At 34.2% G+C, this 17,303-nt stretch overlaps 1 protein-coding gene across 4 annotated transcripts; it reads left to right on the top strand.

Annotated features, from left to right (window-relative positions):
- The first annotated feature begins 359 nt into the window (after positions 1 to 359).
- On the top strand, positions 360 to 14,960 carry LOC107218136 (ubiquitin carboxyl-terminal hydrolase 7). Of its 4 annotated transcripts, none has more exons than XM_046731570.1 (18): positions 360 to 1,247; positions 3,343 to 3,453; positions 4,650 to 4,925; positions 5,016 to 5,134; positions 5,939 to 6,073; positions 6,186 to 6,380; positions 6,895 to 7,066; positions 7,205 to 7,397; positions 7,533 to 7,686; positions 8,007 to 8,201; positions 10,706 to 10,927; positions 11,196 to 11,490; positions 11,698 to 11,920; positions 12,004 to 12,171; positions 12,246 to 12,750; positions 12,874 to 12,945; positions 13,010 to 13,103; positions 13,237 to 14,960. In XM_046731570.1, the coding sequence occupies exons 1-18, from the start codon at positions 1,157 to 1,159 to the stop codon at positions 13,338 to 13,340; spliced, it is 3,324 nt and encodes a 1,107-aa protein (XP_046587526.1). In that variant the 5' UTR covers positions 360 to 1,156; the 3' UTR covers positions 13,341 to 14,960. The 4 variants fall into 4 exon arrangements, with proteins under 4 accessions (XP_046587526.1, XP_046587527.1, XP_015511391.2 ...); XM_046731571.1 differs by having other exon boundaries at positions 361 to 1,247; positions 3,355 to 3,453; positions 13,004 to 13,103; XM_015655905.2 differs by having other exon boundaries at positions 361 to 1,247; positions 13,004 to 13,103.
- Positions 14,961 to 17,303: the final 2,343 nt, after the last annotated feature.

Genomic DNA, 17,303 nt, shown 5'->3' with positions numbered 1-17,303 from the left:
CATATGAAGCTATTTTCAACCCCTCTTGTAACAAGCATCGCGATATCCGTCATCCCGCCTGTTTTTAAAATAAATGTTACTACGGCAATTGTGCTCCAAAATCACGGTTTTCCCATGAGGTGTACGGAATGCGGAGTACATCAATCGCACACATGTGTGACTCCACGTATAGTAGGATGATGAGTGGATGAGACGCTTCGGTAACGTTCTTCAATCCCTACCTAGCAAAAGCCGGGCGATTCACGGTTCAATTCCGTGGTTTCTTGGTCCGTCGTAACATACATACATCCATACATGCATGCATACCTACTGGCGTGATCATACCAGTGCGCGCGAATTCCATTGTCCCTTGAGCCAGACGTCGTCTGTCCACTGCGGCAATAGGGACGCCATTTTGTTTATTTTCGCGTGAAGTGCCGAGGTTCTAGTACGGAGTTGACGAACCCGACGACACAACTGCAGAACTCAGGCGACTTACGCTAGAGAGGAAAGTAGAGAATATAAGATAAATGCGATAAGTGTTGGAAGAATCGAACAGGTATTGTCTAGAAACGTAGAGAATCGTCGATAAAGTCCGATTGTTTATTCGTCGGCGTTATAAAAAGCGGTCTTGATTTTATTCGTGCGCGAATCGTGGTGAGATATATGTTCGGAAAGTCCCTCCTCGAAGCGGGGGCACGCGACAGCCGCAGAAATTGGGCGCATCGCAAGCAAGCACCAATCGTCCAGCGGTAAATTGACGGTGTCCGGCCGTAGCAGCGCCGCGAGCAGCGATTTCCCCGTCCTAGGGTTGCAGAAAGATACCGTGGGGCACCCCAGGGATCACTACACGGTCCTAGGGGTCCGTAAGGTCTATAACAAGGTAGTTAAGAGCCGGAGGCAACCGCGGAACGACAACGAGAATTACGGCGGCGGAGGCGGAGAAGAGGAAGAAGAAGAGGAAGACGACGACAACGACGACGACGACGACGACGACGAGAACGCAGATTCTGGTAAAAGGGGTAAAACATATCGAGGGGTATACGAGGAGTCGGGCAAGCGGTCACCGCGACAGCCGACGGCTGTTATTAATCACCCTGAAGAAGACACCTCGTCGCCGCTAGTCGCGCGCGAGGTCACCGGTGCCGACAACACGACCGTCAACATCGGCCTCGCTATGAACCACGTCAACGACAAGGAGAACGTCAATCAGTTGAACCCCAACCCTGTGCAGGTCAACGAAGTCGAAGAAATGGACACCCAGGAAGGTAAGGATCCCCGACTTTACCCAGCCCAATTTATCGACAACCAAATATAGGTGCACGGATATATTTCCGAAAAAAAAAAAACATGCGTAAAGCCGACCATAATAACGAGAACAACAACAACAATAATAATAATATTAATGTTAAAAAACAAAAAAATCACACCTGTGGAATTTCGAGATTTTCAGCGAAATTACCGTAGCCGACAATTTTAATAACAGCAGATTTGGTATTGTTGCATTAATATCATCACCATAACCTATCAGAGAAGGAGACCCCGCGCCGTCTTTTTGCGAAGGCGAAATCTTTGGCGGTGGGTATATGGGAATTAAATGCGATATATAGTACCCGCAACCCGATACCAGAGAAAGAAAGATCGAAGAATGTTGACTCATCTAAGACGACTACTATGATATTTTTGTCATACCTACCCTATTTGACGCTTGTCATTAACACTTGCGGAAATAACAGTTACCTTTGTTGCACAACTGATATTTATACACGTGCACGGATGGAAAGTTCGATTCTGCATTTGTAGTGTGCGAGTGTAATATTTTACTGATTGACGTTAATTACAATTGACTGTTGTTTGGTAATCGGTAAATAGAAATCCAATAGCATTAAAATAAAAAGAAGAATCGTTGAATGACAACAGAGTTAGACTGGCAAAAGCGCAACTGCCATAAATTGTTTTAATGTTTGTCGTTTTGTGCATCAGCACCAAGAATTGTTATAAAATTATTCTTGTATGATGTAATTACGTGTTTTATACTCGGATTGACTGAAAAAATCACTTGACAACTGATCTCTAATATTTTTACCCTCCCCTCCCTGCGTCCCTCTCCTGTATGATATGAAATTTCCTCCATTTGTAATTTCTATGCTCAGTTGTCAATCAGTCCAACTTGAAAATTTTACAATATATATTATTATTTTAGTCTCATAAAAAAAACTAGCCATAAATTTAGATTTCAAGAATATAAACACCTGCTTTTGCTGCAAACCCATCGAGAAATTGATTAATCCACAGTGTTTGTTTTCATCAAATTTTCTTAGACATGGGAAGAAAGTTATGACGACGCAAATTTAACCGCGCTCGTACCAAGTGAATGAACAATTTTACATCAATGTTTCTAACATGACTATAATTTTACTATACAACGACGTTTTTGTAATTTCCACTTTTTGGAGATTTTATATTTTAATCATTGTGTATGAATCACTACATACATTTTTCTAATTTTTTATTTGTTACAACGATTAATGCGCTGATTGTAAAGTAGATTCTATCGTCAAGTGATACATTGTGTATCGATATCATTTACGAGCACAACTTCCAAACACGTTTTATTTGTCAACCTAACTGGAATGTTAATTAATGCATTAAAGCCATGCCTTAGAAATTTGTTTTTCTCATTTAGAAATTTATATTTTTTTAATAATTATTCTTTTTTCCAATTCAGGTTAGTGAATTCCACAATATTTTGGCCACCGTTAGCGGTATATTGTCCGCTACTAAAAATAGATCACACAAATACCACCACTACACTAACCACGTGACTATCAGTTTTTTTGTCCTCTTTTTTTCTTTCACTTTTCTTTCACGTTGTTATGATGCATTGACATTTTTCATGTAAAGTACTCAATTTAGTTGGTTAAATATACATCCAATAGTATCTTTTCTAAAAATGATACGTCAGCTAAGGTTCTGGCATAAAGGAAGCCATCTAAAATTTAGTTGTCTAGATAGAAAGTGATTTTTCAAGGGAGCCATTTTGAGATTGACATAAGATTGCTGGATTTTTAATCATAGAGTCAAAATTGAATGAACATTAAGTTTGTAACATCAATGTAATGATTTTTCAAATTCAACTCATTTAAAGTTGTTTTGAACTTGCAAACCAATGATCTTTTTAAAAAAATCTTTGGTTACATTACCATGATTAACTTCAATACTGTAAAACTGAAAGAATTTGTAAAATTTTTTTTTAGTACGAGATGTTATACTTTTTGCACTCGTAAAAAAAAAAATGGTACTGCTAATTGAAACCGAGACATAATCCGACTATCGATAGCATAAATTGAAATTGATTAACAGTTGAATCTATAGAGACGCAGAACGACGGTGGAGGAGACGGAAACGAGACTCGTCCAGTCAACGGAGAGCCAGAACCTGCCTGTATCGTACAAGACCAAGACATGGAGGAAGGTGCGATGATCCACAATCAAGCCTTCTTATCCCACACTGTAGATTAATACTGTTGAATATTTTCGTATAATTTCCAAGAGCATGACTATGGGGAAAGTTAAAATCTTTAGACATTATTTCAAGAGCTTTTGTAGAATTATTTTAAACAAAAGTTTGTTGTTGGCGGACCTTTAAGTAAGGGTACTTTCCACAAAAGAAGAGGAAAATTGAAAAGCACGCTATCCTCGCAGCTAATTTCTGAATCCTAATTGCAAGTGTTGTTCAAAGTTCCTTGTTCGAAATCATTATCTAATTTTTGCTTTTCTTCATTTCTCTTCTCGTTTTGCAAGGGTTGTAGATGGTATCATCAGTATAGGAGATGGAGTGGCATGTAAACAATAATTATGATCCAATATTGCTCGTCTTTACGTTCAGTGCGTATCAAATGCAATTTTAGTCACAATTTGGACAACTGCAAACCTATAATTGCAATCAGTTGTCACTTCCTAATCAGTGAAAATTATTTTTGAAAAAAAAATCTTGAACTGACACGGTGAATTGTAACTAAGAATTATTTTTTGCCTCTCAAATTTCGCATTTATGTTCGATTATTGATGAGAACTGTAAACAGTTTCAGCAAAATTAAAGATAGTTTATTTCTCGCCTAAAATTATCAAGCACAAAACATGCGTTGATTTTTGATGAAATAAAGATTGTCTATATGCCTTGCAATCCTGCCGAGATTAATATTGATGCATGGGACTAATGTGGTGTCAATGTCAGCTGTTCAGTAAACGTTAATTCCCATATTATTATATCCGATGTATGGGACTGAAACTCTTTATGGAATTTTAGAAATTAGATCGATCAAGCTGTACATTCTTGTGGACAGACAAGATGAATTGATTTGTTTTTGCTGCAAGCAATCTTTCAAAGAATTCATAGAAATTCAATAGTATTATCCATCATCATTTAGCTGCTTCAAGTGTGACCTTCAATCTGTTGATGATGTGATTGACAAAGAACCCAGTGTACACTTCAGTAATGGAATTTATATGAATATAAACGTATATATGATAAACATATCAATAATTTTCTACTTATTAGTAATACTGAATTATTAACTCACCTACTGTTCCATATTTCTGCATGAGACTCTGAGGGGCAACTCTGCAAACGTTATTTTCCCAAAAAAATGTATTTCATTCTTGTTTCAGACGAGGCAAGGTCAGAGGCAACTTTCCGCTACACAGTGGAAAATTTTTCAAAGATGAAAGACTCCCAGCTATCGCCACCTTGCTACGTGCGTAATCTCCCATGGAAGATTATGGTAATGCCTCGTACCAGCCAAACGCAAGAACGCCAATCGCAGCGGTCTCTGGGCTTCTTCTTGCAATGCAACGGGGAAAGCGAATCGGCTTCATGGAGTTGCTACGCAGTCGCAGAGCTCAGGCTCCTCTCCCACAAGGAGGGTCAAGAACCTTTCAGTAGAAGTATGTTTATAATTAATTGATGTCTTTGTTTTAAAAGTAGACTGTATCGTGACTCGTTTCGATTGCTACAAAATGATTATTATTTCGCAGAAATTCAACACTTATTCTACAGTAAGGAAAATGACTGGGGATTTAGCCATTTCATGACTTGGCAGGATGTACTTGAGGTGGACAGAGGCTATATTAAGGATGACTCCATCACGCTTGAAGTGAGTGCCAGTTTTTGATATTTAAACTCATTGTACATATGCAGATTATTTGTGTATTTATTTAATCAATCTTCTTCACTATAACTTCGATCTGTAGGGTTTTATAGCGGCGATAAGTAAATGTGCTTTTTTACTCAACTTCTCACTCCCATTCGACGACCACCTCTTTAACAATAGAAATTTAATCAGTTTAACGCATCTTATTTCTAGTCTTCTGACCTTGCATTTATAAAAAAGTTCTTGATTCTGGGTTATGTAAAAGTTATGAGGAGTATCGCGACATCAAGCTTCGATTGAATGTTTAACCCACATTTTGTTCAGACTCTGTGATTGCTTTTGTGTGTTAATTTATGCAAACGATACTGAGGTTGCTTATTTTCTTTCACATTCGGTCATTGGTCGTCATGTGCAAGCACCAATGTCATTCACAATACCGTATTAAAAACGATCGTTTAACCCTTGTCAGTTTAACATTTTCATCTAAATTATTATGGGCTTGCAACTAGCACTGGCTACATGGATGAAGTCGTTGTGGGATTATATTTATTGCCTTCTCAATTCTAAATTCAAGGTCTGTGTCGTCGGTAATAATAGTTTGTTACTCATTTCTCCACATATACTTGTATAGCACTGACTAATTATAATACCAATTCACCAAATATTTCACAGTGCGACAAATCCACAATACTATAATATAATAATATTTCAATTCAGAGCAAGACTTTCAAAAAACATGTTTTTTTATTCCAAGGTGCACTAATTATTATTCATTTTGTATACTTATTGTCGATGTGTGACTTTTAGGTCCATGTGGTAGCAGATGCGCCGCATGGTGTTAGCTGGGATAGTAAGAAACACACGGGATATGTCGGTCTTAAAAATCAGGGAGCAACTTGTTACATGAACTCACTCTTACAAACCTTGTATTTTACTAATCAGGTGAGTCCACATCAAAGAACAATTTTACTGTGCCAATGTTGACACGTTGGCATATTTATCACACTTGAACTGTCATTTTATACATAACGTTACAATTCGTTCATATTTTCAGTTACGTAAGGCGGTGTATAAAATGCCAACAGAAAGTGACGATTCTAGCAAGAGTGTGGCATTAGCTTTACAGAGGGTATTTCACGAACTGCAATTTTGTGATAAACCTGTTGGTACAAAAAAATTAACCAAAAGTTTTGGATGGGAGACACTTGACTCTTTTATGCAACACGATGTGCAAGAATTTCTCAGAGTTGTAAGGAAATTTTCTACCAGCATCCTGCCAAGGATGTGTATTCAAATAACTGTGTATATGTGATAAATGGTCTGACGTTGAGACCAAATTTATTGCTCATTGTAATACTGTGTAACATCATGTATTGCATTACCAAAGTTGTCTATGTCTTCCTCTTTCACCACTCAACTTCTTGTTTATCGTTTACTTTTCGATTGGCTTTCTCTTTGAAGAATTAAAGAAAAAAAAAATTTGCTCCTCACTGTGTTTGTTGCAACATACCCAAGAACGAAAGGAATATCGAAATTTCATTACTTCCACTGTACAGCTATTCACACAGTTATTTGTGTACACAATTAAATACACATTACATGTATTGAAAAAAAAAAGAAAAAAACAAATGGCAACAATCACATTTTTACCATATGTTTATATACGTCTGTTATGACATCCTTGAGCAAAGTCAACTTTTTTCTTATGATGTATCACTTGTATTGATGGATCTTTATTTTTTTTTTTTTTTTACAATTTATAGCTTTTGGATAAACTGGAAAGTAAAATGAAAGGGACATGCGTCGAAGGGACAGTACCAAAATTGTTTGAAGGAAAAATGGCTTCGTTCATCAAATGTAAGAATATAGACTACACATCAACCAGAGTGGAAACGTTCTATGACATCCAACTCAACATCAAAGGAAAAAAGAATAGTAAGTTCGTTTACTACATTGTGCAAATACTAATAATCGCATCAAATGACACTTGGCGTAAAGTGTTTAGCTTTTCTTATGGCAGACAATTACCACCTGGAGCATTGGATTATCATTTAACTGATTTAAAATTTTCAGTCGATGAATCTTTCAGAGATTATGTAAGCACAGAAATTCTAGATGGTGACAACAAGTACGATGCTGGTGAGCATGGGTTACAGGATGCTGAAAAAGGAGTAATATTTTCGTCTTTTCCACCTGTTTTACACTTACATTTAATGCGCTTCCAATACGACCCAGTAACAGACTGCTCTGTGAAATTTAATGACAGGTTTGTATTTCTCTAAATTATAATAATAAAAGTGTTGTTATAGATCATTTTTGCAGTACAATTTTTCAAAAGAATTGACGTTATACAATGATATTACTATTACGGTTTCATTATATTTGAATGGGGCTTATGCAGGTTCGAATTCTACGAAAAAATCAACCTTGAGCCGTACCTTCAGGTCCAAGAATCAACAAGAGCAGATTACACACTGCACGCAGTTCTTGTCCATAGCGGTGATAATCACGGGGGACATTATGTTGTATTTATCAATCCAAAAGGAGACGGCAAGGTGAGTTTAACTTGTTGAACGTCTTATTTAGAGTAGAAGTTGTTTACGTACTGAACTCGTATTAGCAAAACACAGCTTTGAGCAATTTTGACGGAACTAAATTTAAAGAGTGTTGAGCAATTTCTTACGTATGAGCCATTTATTTTTTTACTTGTAAGTAATTTTACAGAGGTTTCTTAGGTGGCAGAAGGTGTGATGCAGAACAATATTACTCGTTTCTGTATATTTACATTCGTTCAGAAGATCGTTGATGATGTTTCCCATTACGAACCGTCCAAAATTTTTTTTTATTTTCCTACTAATATATATTTTTTTAACAGTGGTGCAAGTTTGACGACGATGTGGTTTCAAGGTGTACAAAGCAGGAGGCGATTGACCATAACTATGGAGGCCAGGACGAAGACATGTCCATGACCGTGAAGCATTGTACAAACGCGTACATGTTGGTTTATATTCGTGACTCAGAGCTTAAGAATGTCTTACAAGAGGTCAAAGAAGAGGACATACCTCAAGAGGTCAGAAACGTCCTTCAAAGAGAGCTTTCGCAGGAGTTAAGCGACTTTGAACGTGACAAAGACGCTACAGACACCAACAATGATGCTAATATAGAGGCGACAAACATTCGTCCCTGCACGCAAAACATACGGAATCCAAATCTTTACATACATGATTTTTAAAATATTTGATTAGGCGCGCTTTGTAAATTGATTATGTTGCATTACTACAGAATACCATTCTCATTATGGTGATAATGACTGAGATACAGTTCTTTGTTCTAATTATAAATGACCAAAAACCACAGCTATAACATATCCGTGATGAATAATTATTGCAAAGATGTCGAAGCAAGAACGTTACGACTAAACACTCTGCTGTCTTTTCAATCAATTTTATATTGATAAATTTTTTATCAACCGATTATTTTAATTGAAAATTTTCTTTCATAAGTTAGTTAATTTCAACTTTGCTTAAAAAAAAAAAAAAAAAAAAACAATTGAAAATTATGTCAATCTACGAGCTTTATGTAGTATACGTGCGAATGGTATCTGTAGTGACTATTGATCATATACGACTATGAATGAAATACGAGCGAATGAGTTACTTTGTTACAATTGCATAGCTTTGAGTCATAATTTAATTGCCTTGTGGGATTTTTCATTATTTAACGGCAATATAATACTTATTTGAAGACGAGTTGCAGAAAAAAAAAGAAGAAACTAAAATAACCACACAACAAGACTCGTAAGATAATATCTAAATACAAAAATTTGACACAATTGACAAAGACGTGCTGTTTCGACATTGGACTGATGAAATTTGCTTAAGATGAAAATTGTATTATATATGCTTAAAATTAAAAGGAAAAAAAAATTGTATTATAGCTAGGAATATTTAGGATGAATCGCATTTGGGACAATTGAATGTCGCATAATTTTTTTTGGGGGTTGGGCGAATTTTTATCGAACGGATCAGGAAAATTTTCAGATTACATACCTATTATACATATGATTTAAGATAACAGTTAGCAGAAAAAAAAAAATTTTATATAAAGTATTATACATGAAAAAAACGTTTAAAAAAAAGAACTATATCTTTCTTAGCAACAATAGCTTCCTTAACATGTCTTCTAATCTATATACACTGTTTGTTATTGACTAGGAATGTTTAGAGAAACCGAAATATGGTGTGGATTTCACAATCATTTGGTGTATGTTCTTTTATTTCGTGATTCACCCAAGTCCTTTTACGCAAATAGTTTCTGAAGATTTTGACAGTTTTTACCAAACATTCACAGTTTCTTTTTTATCGAGAAAAAAAAAAAAGACAGAGAAAATATCAAGAAAATAGAGAGAAAAAAATCGAAGAATAAATAATTAAATGACTAACGAACAAAATTTTCAGTGTTACTAGAGATATTACAAGTATTAACAGATGCTTATTTATTTGTTGTTAAATATTAATAAACACGTAAAAAACAAATGGAATGAATTTATAATGGCTGTAATCGTCATCCCTTGGAGTTATACTACTATTTTATATATACTAAAAAAAAAGAAATAAAACAAAATAAACTGTTGGATGTTCATGAAAACTACGAAAGTCACTCTTGTGAATTATTTTTACAGTTTGCGAACTCGAAACTAATTTCAACGGTTTATTAACAGAGTTTATTATTGAATAAGCGGTTCACAACATATGATGTTTGGTTTAGATTCAAAATAACAGGCATAAGATATAGGGGGATATAGGGTACTATTAGTAGCCCTCCACACTACCGAAGTTACGCTATACAATCTTAAAATTATACAGCAAGACCATAAAAACTTGTCACTTATATAATTTACATACGTAATATACAGGGTAACGAGAATTCTGGGGTCATACGTAACTGGTTTTGATTCGGTTTAAGAAATGGTGATTCAAAAGTTTGATATGTTCATTTTTTACCAAACGATGGGGCTTGTCAGTTCTAAAAGTTTCTCATAAATTTTGATAATTGTAAAATAATTGTTTAAAGCATTACTTTTTTTTTATCATAAAATTGTAAAGCAATCTTTATTTGTTTAATTTGCACTCTAGTATTTAATTTTTTGCCCAAGTTTGAATAATTATGACTACTTATAAGATCCCTGTATACTACTTGTGTAACTTGTATTAGTGTGTGTATAAGATCATACTTGTACATTTAGGATTTGTGATCTTTAATTACCAGCATAGCCGTATCCACTGCTATCAGCTAAATAATTTTAATTTTGTAAACGCGTAGCTGGGTAGTCGGTATAGCGGCAGAATAACAAAATTAAAATTACTTGGTTGCGAGAAGGCCATCTAGTCTTTTGAAATTCCGAATGTATCATTCCCGAATTTCAAAAGTACGATGAACGTTGAAATTTCTCATAAAAAATATTTGAAACTTTGAAGAAATGGAAACAAATATTGATGAAAAAGAAAAATGAATCAATTTTAAATGAAAATAAAAATTCTATACACCTGGATAATTTTAATTTTGTCGGTCTAGCTGGTGGACAGGCTGCAAGAGGAGAAGAGAATGGAACAAATACGAAGAAAGGAAAGAAGCGAGGCTTACTTGTACATGACTGTTAACGTCCTTCTCGAGGACAGCTTCGACGGCCATCAAGGCAACGACCTCTACGATCCTGAACGTGCACTCTACCGTGTTTTTCGTGTACGCAAACAGACCACCCTTAACGAGTTCCTAGAACAGCTCAGCGAAAGTCTGGTGAGTGTTTGAAAAAGAATTCAATTCAAAGGTTCAAAATAGTACTTCTAAAAAAAAAATGTACAAAAAAGTTTCTAACTAATCTTCCAACTCAATCCTATAATGATTAAACACAAAAAAAAGACTTTGAAAATTCTATTTCAATTTTACGGTAAGTAATAAAATATTTGATCTGAGTTGTCATTACCAATAATATTGAACAACATCTTAGCTGTACGAAAATTTTCAAAGATTTTCGTGTATGTTTAATTAACAAAAATTTTCACAGAAATATCCGATCGAACAAATTCGTGTGTGGCCCTTCAGTCTTCGCTCAAATCAAACTTGCAGGCCGACACTTATCGAGTTGGAAGCAGATTTACACAAACCGATAAACGAGTGCGCGGAAAATGTGAATCCTTGGAATGTTTTTGTCGAACTTGTCCCACCAGACTCTGGCTTAACCGCGCTACCCCCTTTTGACAAAGACACAGATGTACTATTATTCTTCAAACTATACGATCCTAAGAATAAGAAAATACACTACTGTGGTCATCACTATATGCCAGTGACAGCAAAAGTTCGTAAGTATCATTCTAATCCCCTAAAATAGACTCACAATGGGTAAATGTACACATAAATACCAAATATTGAACCGTATGCTTAACGTTTGATATTTCTATTTGCAATAATTGAAATAATTTTTCCTTAGCTCGTCACAACGAATTGCAATCGATACCATAACTACTATAATTTGTACTGACGCATTGTTAAAACATTTTCATCAACAGAGGAACTCATTCCGATCCTCAATGAAAGGGCTGGCTTTCCTCCGGATACAGAGCTCGCATTATACGAAGAGATCAAGCCCAACATGGTAGAAAAAATTGAAAATCTGACAGAGCCGTTGGAAAAGGTACTTGAAGAATTGATGGATGGAGATATAATTGTCTTTCAAAAAGAGGAACGTGACACAGAAGTTTATGAGTTGCCCACATGTCGGGATTACTTCAAGTAAGTTGAACTTGATAGTTGTTTTACACACTGTGAAAAAAAAAAGAAGTCGTGTTTAATACAATTCTTGCTTCTTTTTTCAGGGACCTGTTTTATAGGGTAGAAGTAACGTTCTGCGACAAAACAATAATTAATGATCCTGGCTTTACAATGGAACTATCGCAAAGAATGACATATGATCAAATTGCAAAGGCTGTTGCGCAGAGAGTAGGAACTGACCCATATCTCCTCCAATTTTTCAAATGTCAAAAGTAAGACTGTCTTATGATTATTTCGTTCAATGTTCACCAGATGAATCGCTTCTACAATTCTAATACAATTTCAGTTACAAAGACTCACCTGGGCATCCGTTGAGGTGTACATTTGAAGGAACTCTAAAAGAATTAGTTGCTTACTGCAAGCCAAAAACAAAAAAAATTTTTTACCAACAATTAAGTATTCGAATTAATGAGCTCGAAAATAAAAAACAATTCAAATGCATTTGGGTGGGACCTTCGCTCAAGGAAGAAAAAGAACTGATTCTATATCCGAACAAAAATGGCACGGTTGTTGATTTGTTGGAGGAAGCTAGAAAGCAGGTCGAATTGTCTGAAAACGGTTCTGGACGATTGAGGATATTGGAAGTAAACTGTAATAAAATTTTGCCTGGACCGAAAGATGATGTTCCTTTAGACAGCTTAAATACTACTGGCACTAAAACGTATAGGATAGAGGAAATACCACGAGACGAATTAAATTTGGCTGAGGATGAGATGCTAGTTCCTGTCGCACACTTTCATAAGGATATCTTTTCTACGTTTGGAATACCTTTCCTGTTCAAAATGAAACATGTGAGTTTTGAAAATTTGTCGCACACGTTTTTTTGGCTATTCAATATTTCTCAATACCCTCGCACAGCATGGTAATACCACTTTCGTTCTCAAACTCAAAACTCTAATAATACGCGTTTTCAGGGTGAACCTTTCGCCAAATTCAAAGATCGATTATTGAAGAAACTTGGTGTGCAAGAGAAGGAGTTTGAAAAGGTAAGCAATTTACATAATCCATGAAAATATATAATGAGAATTCATAAAAACTTTAAAGTTTAAGTTTGCCGTGGTTACGTTGGGCAAGCCGCAATTTATCACTGAAGATCCAAGCTATTTCATCAATTTGTCCGACTTCCGAACTCACCCAAATCAAAGTAAGTACTCGTAACCACGTTTCTCAGAACAGTCAAAATTTGTTTGTTCAATAAAACCGAAAGAAAATGCTAGATTTGAGTTTCGTTTCTATGGGCACAACAAATATTCATGATTTATCGTTCTCAAACACAGGTACAGCGTCGCAAAGGACTTGGCTCGGCTTAGAACACGTTAACAAGGCGCCAAAACGTTCCCGAATCAACTACCTTGAGAAAGCTATAAAGATCTACAACTAGAACCTAATCACCGAGGATGAAATTGAGCAGCCACACACGTAAATACATTATTATATAGCTCTTTGTACAGTAAGAGTGATATATTTGCCGCACGATGCCAAGATTGGAGGACGCGTAACTATTCAGTTGTTCAGCTAGATAACAAGCATATTTTAAATAATATTCTATTAATGATATTAAGTGATATAATTCTGAGCTTCGTGTATACGAAGAGAGCGATTTTGTCGAACGTGCGACGTGATGCAAAGTGGGGAAAAGGTTGCAAAGCCTTTCTTTTTTCGAAATAATAAAAGTTTTATGCAACTATAGTGCTTCAAGTTTCTTTTAGTTCCTACGTACAACATTTAATGTATAACACTTCTTAATGCTCTCATTTTACTCTACATCTAGCGCTTAGCTTTGATATTGTCTTGGAATATTACTTAGTTGAGATGAAGACAAAAAGAGAACAAATCAATTTTATGCATACTCGATACATGTTTCGGCTCGTTCTGTTACTCTGATCTTCTAATAATAATGCTTTCAAATATTTCTTCCATCGAGACTGACCGATATAACTTTTTCATGTATGTTGGATACAACGATTGAATACCAAACTTTACTTAAAATCTCTAAATTTTTTTGTCACACTGACGGTTTCTTCGAATATTTGTTGTGCAAGGAACTAAGAATCACGAAAGGTTGCTTAAAATATGATTCATCTACCTAAATATTAACGAGACTCAATCTTCGAGCATATTATAATGCTAATGTAATATTTGTACTATGAACTCTCATGCTCGTCCACCATTGCTAGGAAGTGGAGTTTCCCGTGTAAGTATATATATGTATATATACATGCATATATATATATCAGAGTTCTAAATTTTTTTTGCATTCAGATTGTTTGGAAAATGGACGCTGATTCAAATTGTGAATGATTTCTGGTGTAATTTATTGCTAAATAGAATTTTGGTATAGACGACACCTGACACAACAGACAAATTATCTGATCAGATAACATCAATATTCGGTGATATTAAGTGCGAGAGAAGTCTAAGAAATAATAACATCATTGATAATAATTGTCTAGTATAAAGTATATTAAAGGTAATAATGGTGTCATTCAGCTGTGAATTATTAACCAGTAATTAAACAGCAATTTTTTTTATGACACATTTGGTGCAACGCAAGAGTCATGAGAACTTTTTATTATCGTTTAAAATAATGTATATGTATATCGGTATTAAATAGTAAGTAAAATTATCTTCATAAAAGTAACAGTAATAGTACCCAACAATTTATTATCTCCGCAATTGATTCACAAAAATTGGATTTTTGCAAACGTTTCTCCTACAATGAATTGTTTTCTTCATCTACTTTGTTCGAAAGGCGAAGATTTATGAAGTGTTAGACGTAAAATTCCTTTTTATTGTTTATCAATGAAATAAAAAATGCAATTAAAAAAACAATAAATAAATGGAACGTAACTGATGTCAATAAGCATAACTTAATTGTACAAACTGTATGACACCGCCGCATTTGGATAAATTAAGAAAAAAAAAAAAAAAAATCCCAGATTATAACACATTGCCTGTACTCATTTCCTAATTAATAAACTCAACAATGTGTAATCTAAAACTACATTTTTTCGTTACGCAAGTGATGCTGCAGCTGTTACACAACGCGTCACTGACCCATTGCCAACTCAATGTATGAATTCTATTACATCCATATATCAAAGTATGAGCATTTGACAAGACTGTGCTCAAGAATTTTTTCAATATCAAAATATCCGTTACATCATTTTTTCAAACAGTGTTCATATTAATACAGTCTCAGCAAGTGATATCATCGACTCTTTAATACAAGTGTTTTAGACAATACGCGACGGACATTTTAACTATAATGGATTCTTCTGTTATACGAGCATCTTTGTTTGTGCAGTGTGAAAATAGAATTTATCTTCATTTTTTATTGAAAATTTTTAATCTATATATTCATTGATGTTATTGATAACTGTGACTTGACAAAAACGTTGGAGCTTACCTTGGTGCTGCAAATAAATAAATTCTCACCATTTATTCTTTGAAACATAACTACATAATGTACGATTATTATTTACCACTCGCACAGTCTTCTTATTTTACTGTTTTCAAGTTGATAAATTATCAAATAATGGCTGTTGTTTGTTTTGACACCGAGTTTATCAGTCATGTAATGTGTCTAGTCAAGTGTGGTCGAAAATGATTGAGAACAATTTATATATAGTACACACATCGCCGAATCACCAAAAGTTATTCAAGATTCAATGATTTTGACTACATTTCAATCATCCTGTATTATCTAATTTGTTTCTACCGATTATTTTTCCTTAGTGAGTGTGTGTGCGTTTAATATTTTTTATTCCAATGTCTTTATCATCGTTAGGGGAAGTTAGAAGAAATTTTTCGATTTTTTTTCTTTATATATATATATATGTGTGTGTGTGTATACATATATGTATAATCTGTCTTAAGGGAAAATTAAAGTGGAAGAAATCCAAAAGAAAAAAATTACATTTAATGTATAAGAGGTGCTGAGTTTCCATGAAGTGACTGAAGATCGATGCTATAGATTGAAGACAGCAACAAAAAGTCAAAAATAATTGAAGAATATTTCAACATTTACGAACTCGGTGTTTCCATGCTTCACTACTCTCGATACATGTTATAAAAATGGAGTTACTGGCAAGATTCCATTCAAATTTATAATATGTTTCAATGAAAGAAAAAAGTTCCATGAAACTCTGTTATTAAAATAATACAAATTGGTTTAATTTTACACATAAAATTATTTTTCATTTCAAACCTGAAATCATAATTTTTACTTTATTTCTTGTGGTATAACAAGATTATTATGTGAATTCCTCCGCAATTTTATACTTTCTATTTTATCAACAGTTCAATGTGTCCGAACAGCCAACATTAGGTCAATCGTTATTGTTTCATAGTTTTTGGCAATTCGATTTTCTCCGTCACCTATGTATATTGATATCTAATTATCAGTGACCTTTTGATGTTGTAAAAAATTGAATTTACAAATCTAATTTCCTTGAGTACAAACATTGGAAAATTAGTTATGTTTGACAAATGAATTGAGCTAAGACTGTAATCACAAGAAATGTTGCATTTAGAAAGTTTCAAAATAAAACTTGTATTATAGTAAAGCATATATAATGTATTGCTATGCTATGTAAGCGTGATTAAAATAAGCTTACGAAAGTAGAATAAGTTGTTGTTGTAGTCTCGTAACTTTTTAAACAGCACTATCAAGACTGTTTGATATCGTACGATACTGTCGTTTTCAGACTAATATTTCAGATTATGTCTAATTGAACAGATACATTATTTATACTTTTAGTTTTTCTGTTTCTACGTTTTATTTTGGAACATTCTGAACTTGACTTGAAAACAATCTGTATTTGTATCGCAAGAACAAATTTAAAATGATCTATGAGCTCTTACTGAACACAAATAAAATTTGTATATTTTCTTTGTGATGCCAAAATCGTGCATGTCGTGAATAATAATAAATTTCTAAAGAGAGTGTTTGAATCTTGAATTAAGGGGCTTGTTATTGCATTGATGAATCTGTTACCAAAAAGAATGAGTGTTATTAAAGATGAATTAAGACTCCTGACCTTTAACATTATGTAACACTTATCAAGAGTTGATATCAACTTTTGCAAGTAAATACGTGACTATGTGTTCCCAAACACATTCAAAATTACTATGAATTGGATTAAATATTTCTGAATTCTGCAATCAATTTTTTATACCGAATGAGACATTTTACTTTTCTGATTTCTTTTTTAGCATCAAATTTAATTAAAATCAGAGTCAACGTTTCCATTTTGCATCAGACTCACAATTTGCAGCTATCCGAATAATCAATGTGATTCTTGATATTAACTCTTTTATTATTATTACTGTTATTATTATT

The sequence above is a fragment of the Neodiprion lecontei genome, chromosome 2 (assembly GCF_021901455.1).
Source record: "Neodiprion lecontei isolate iyNeoLeco1 chromosome 2, iyNeoLeco1.1, whole genome shotgun sequence".
Taxonomy (NCBI): Eukaryota; Metazoa; Arthropoda; class Insecta; order Hymenoptera; family Diprionidae; genus Neodiprion; species Neodiprion lecontei.
This window is presented reverse-complemented; position numbering and strand designations above follow the sequence as displayed.

Bases quoted from the DNA above. Each gene is read 5' to 3' on its own strand.
- LOC107218136 (XM_015655905.2), top strand. From the start codon at position 1,157: ATGAACCACGTCAACGACAAGGAGAACGTCAATCAGTTGAACCCCAAC. The intron at 3,454-4,649 runs GTGCGATGATCC...TTCTTGTTTCAG, and splicing joins AGACCAAGACATGGAGGAAG to ACGAGGCAAGGTCAGAGGCA. The intron at 5,135-5,938 runs GTGAGTGCCAGT...TGTGACTTTTAG, and splicing joins ATGACTCCATCACGCTTGAA to GTCCATGTGGTAGCAGATGC.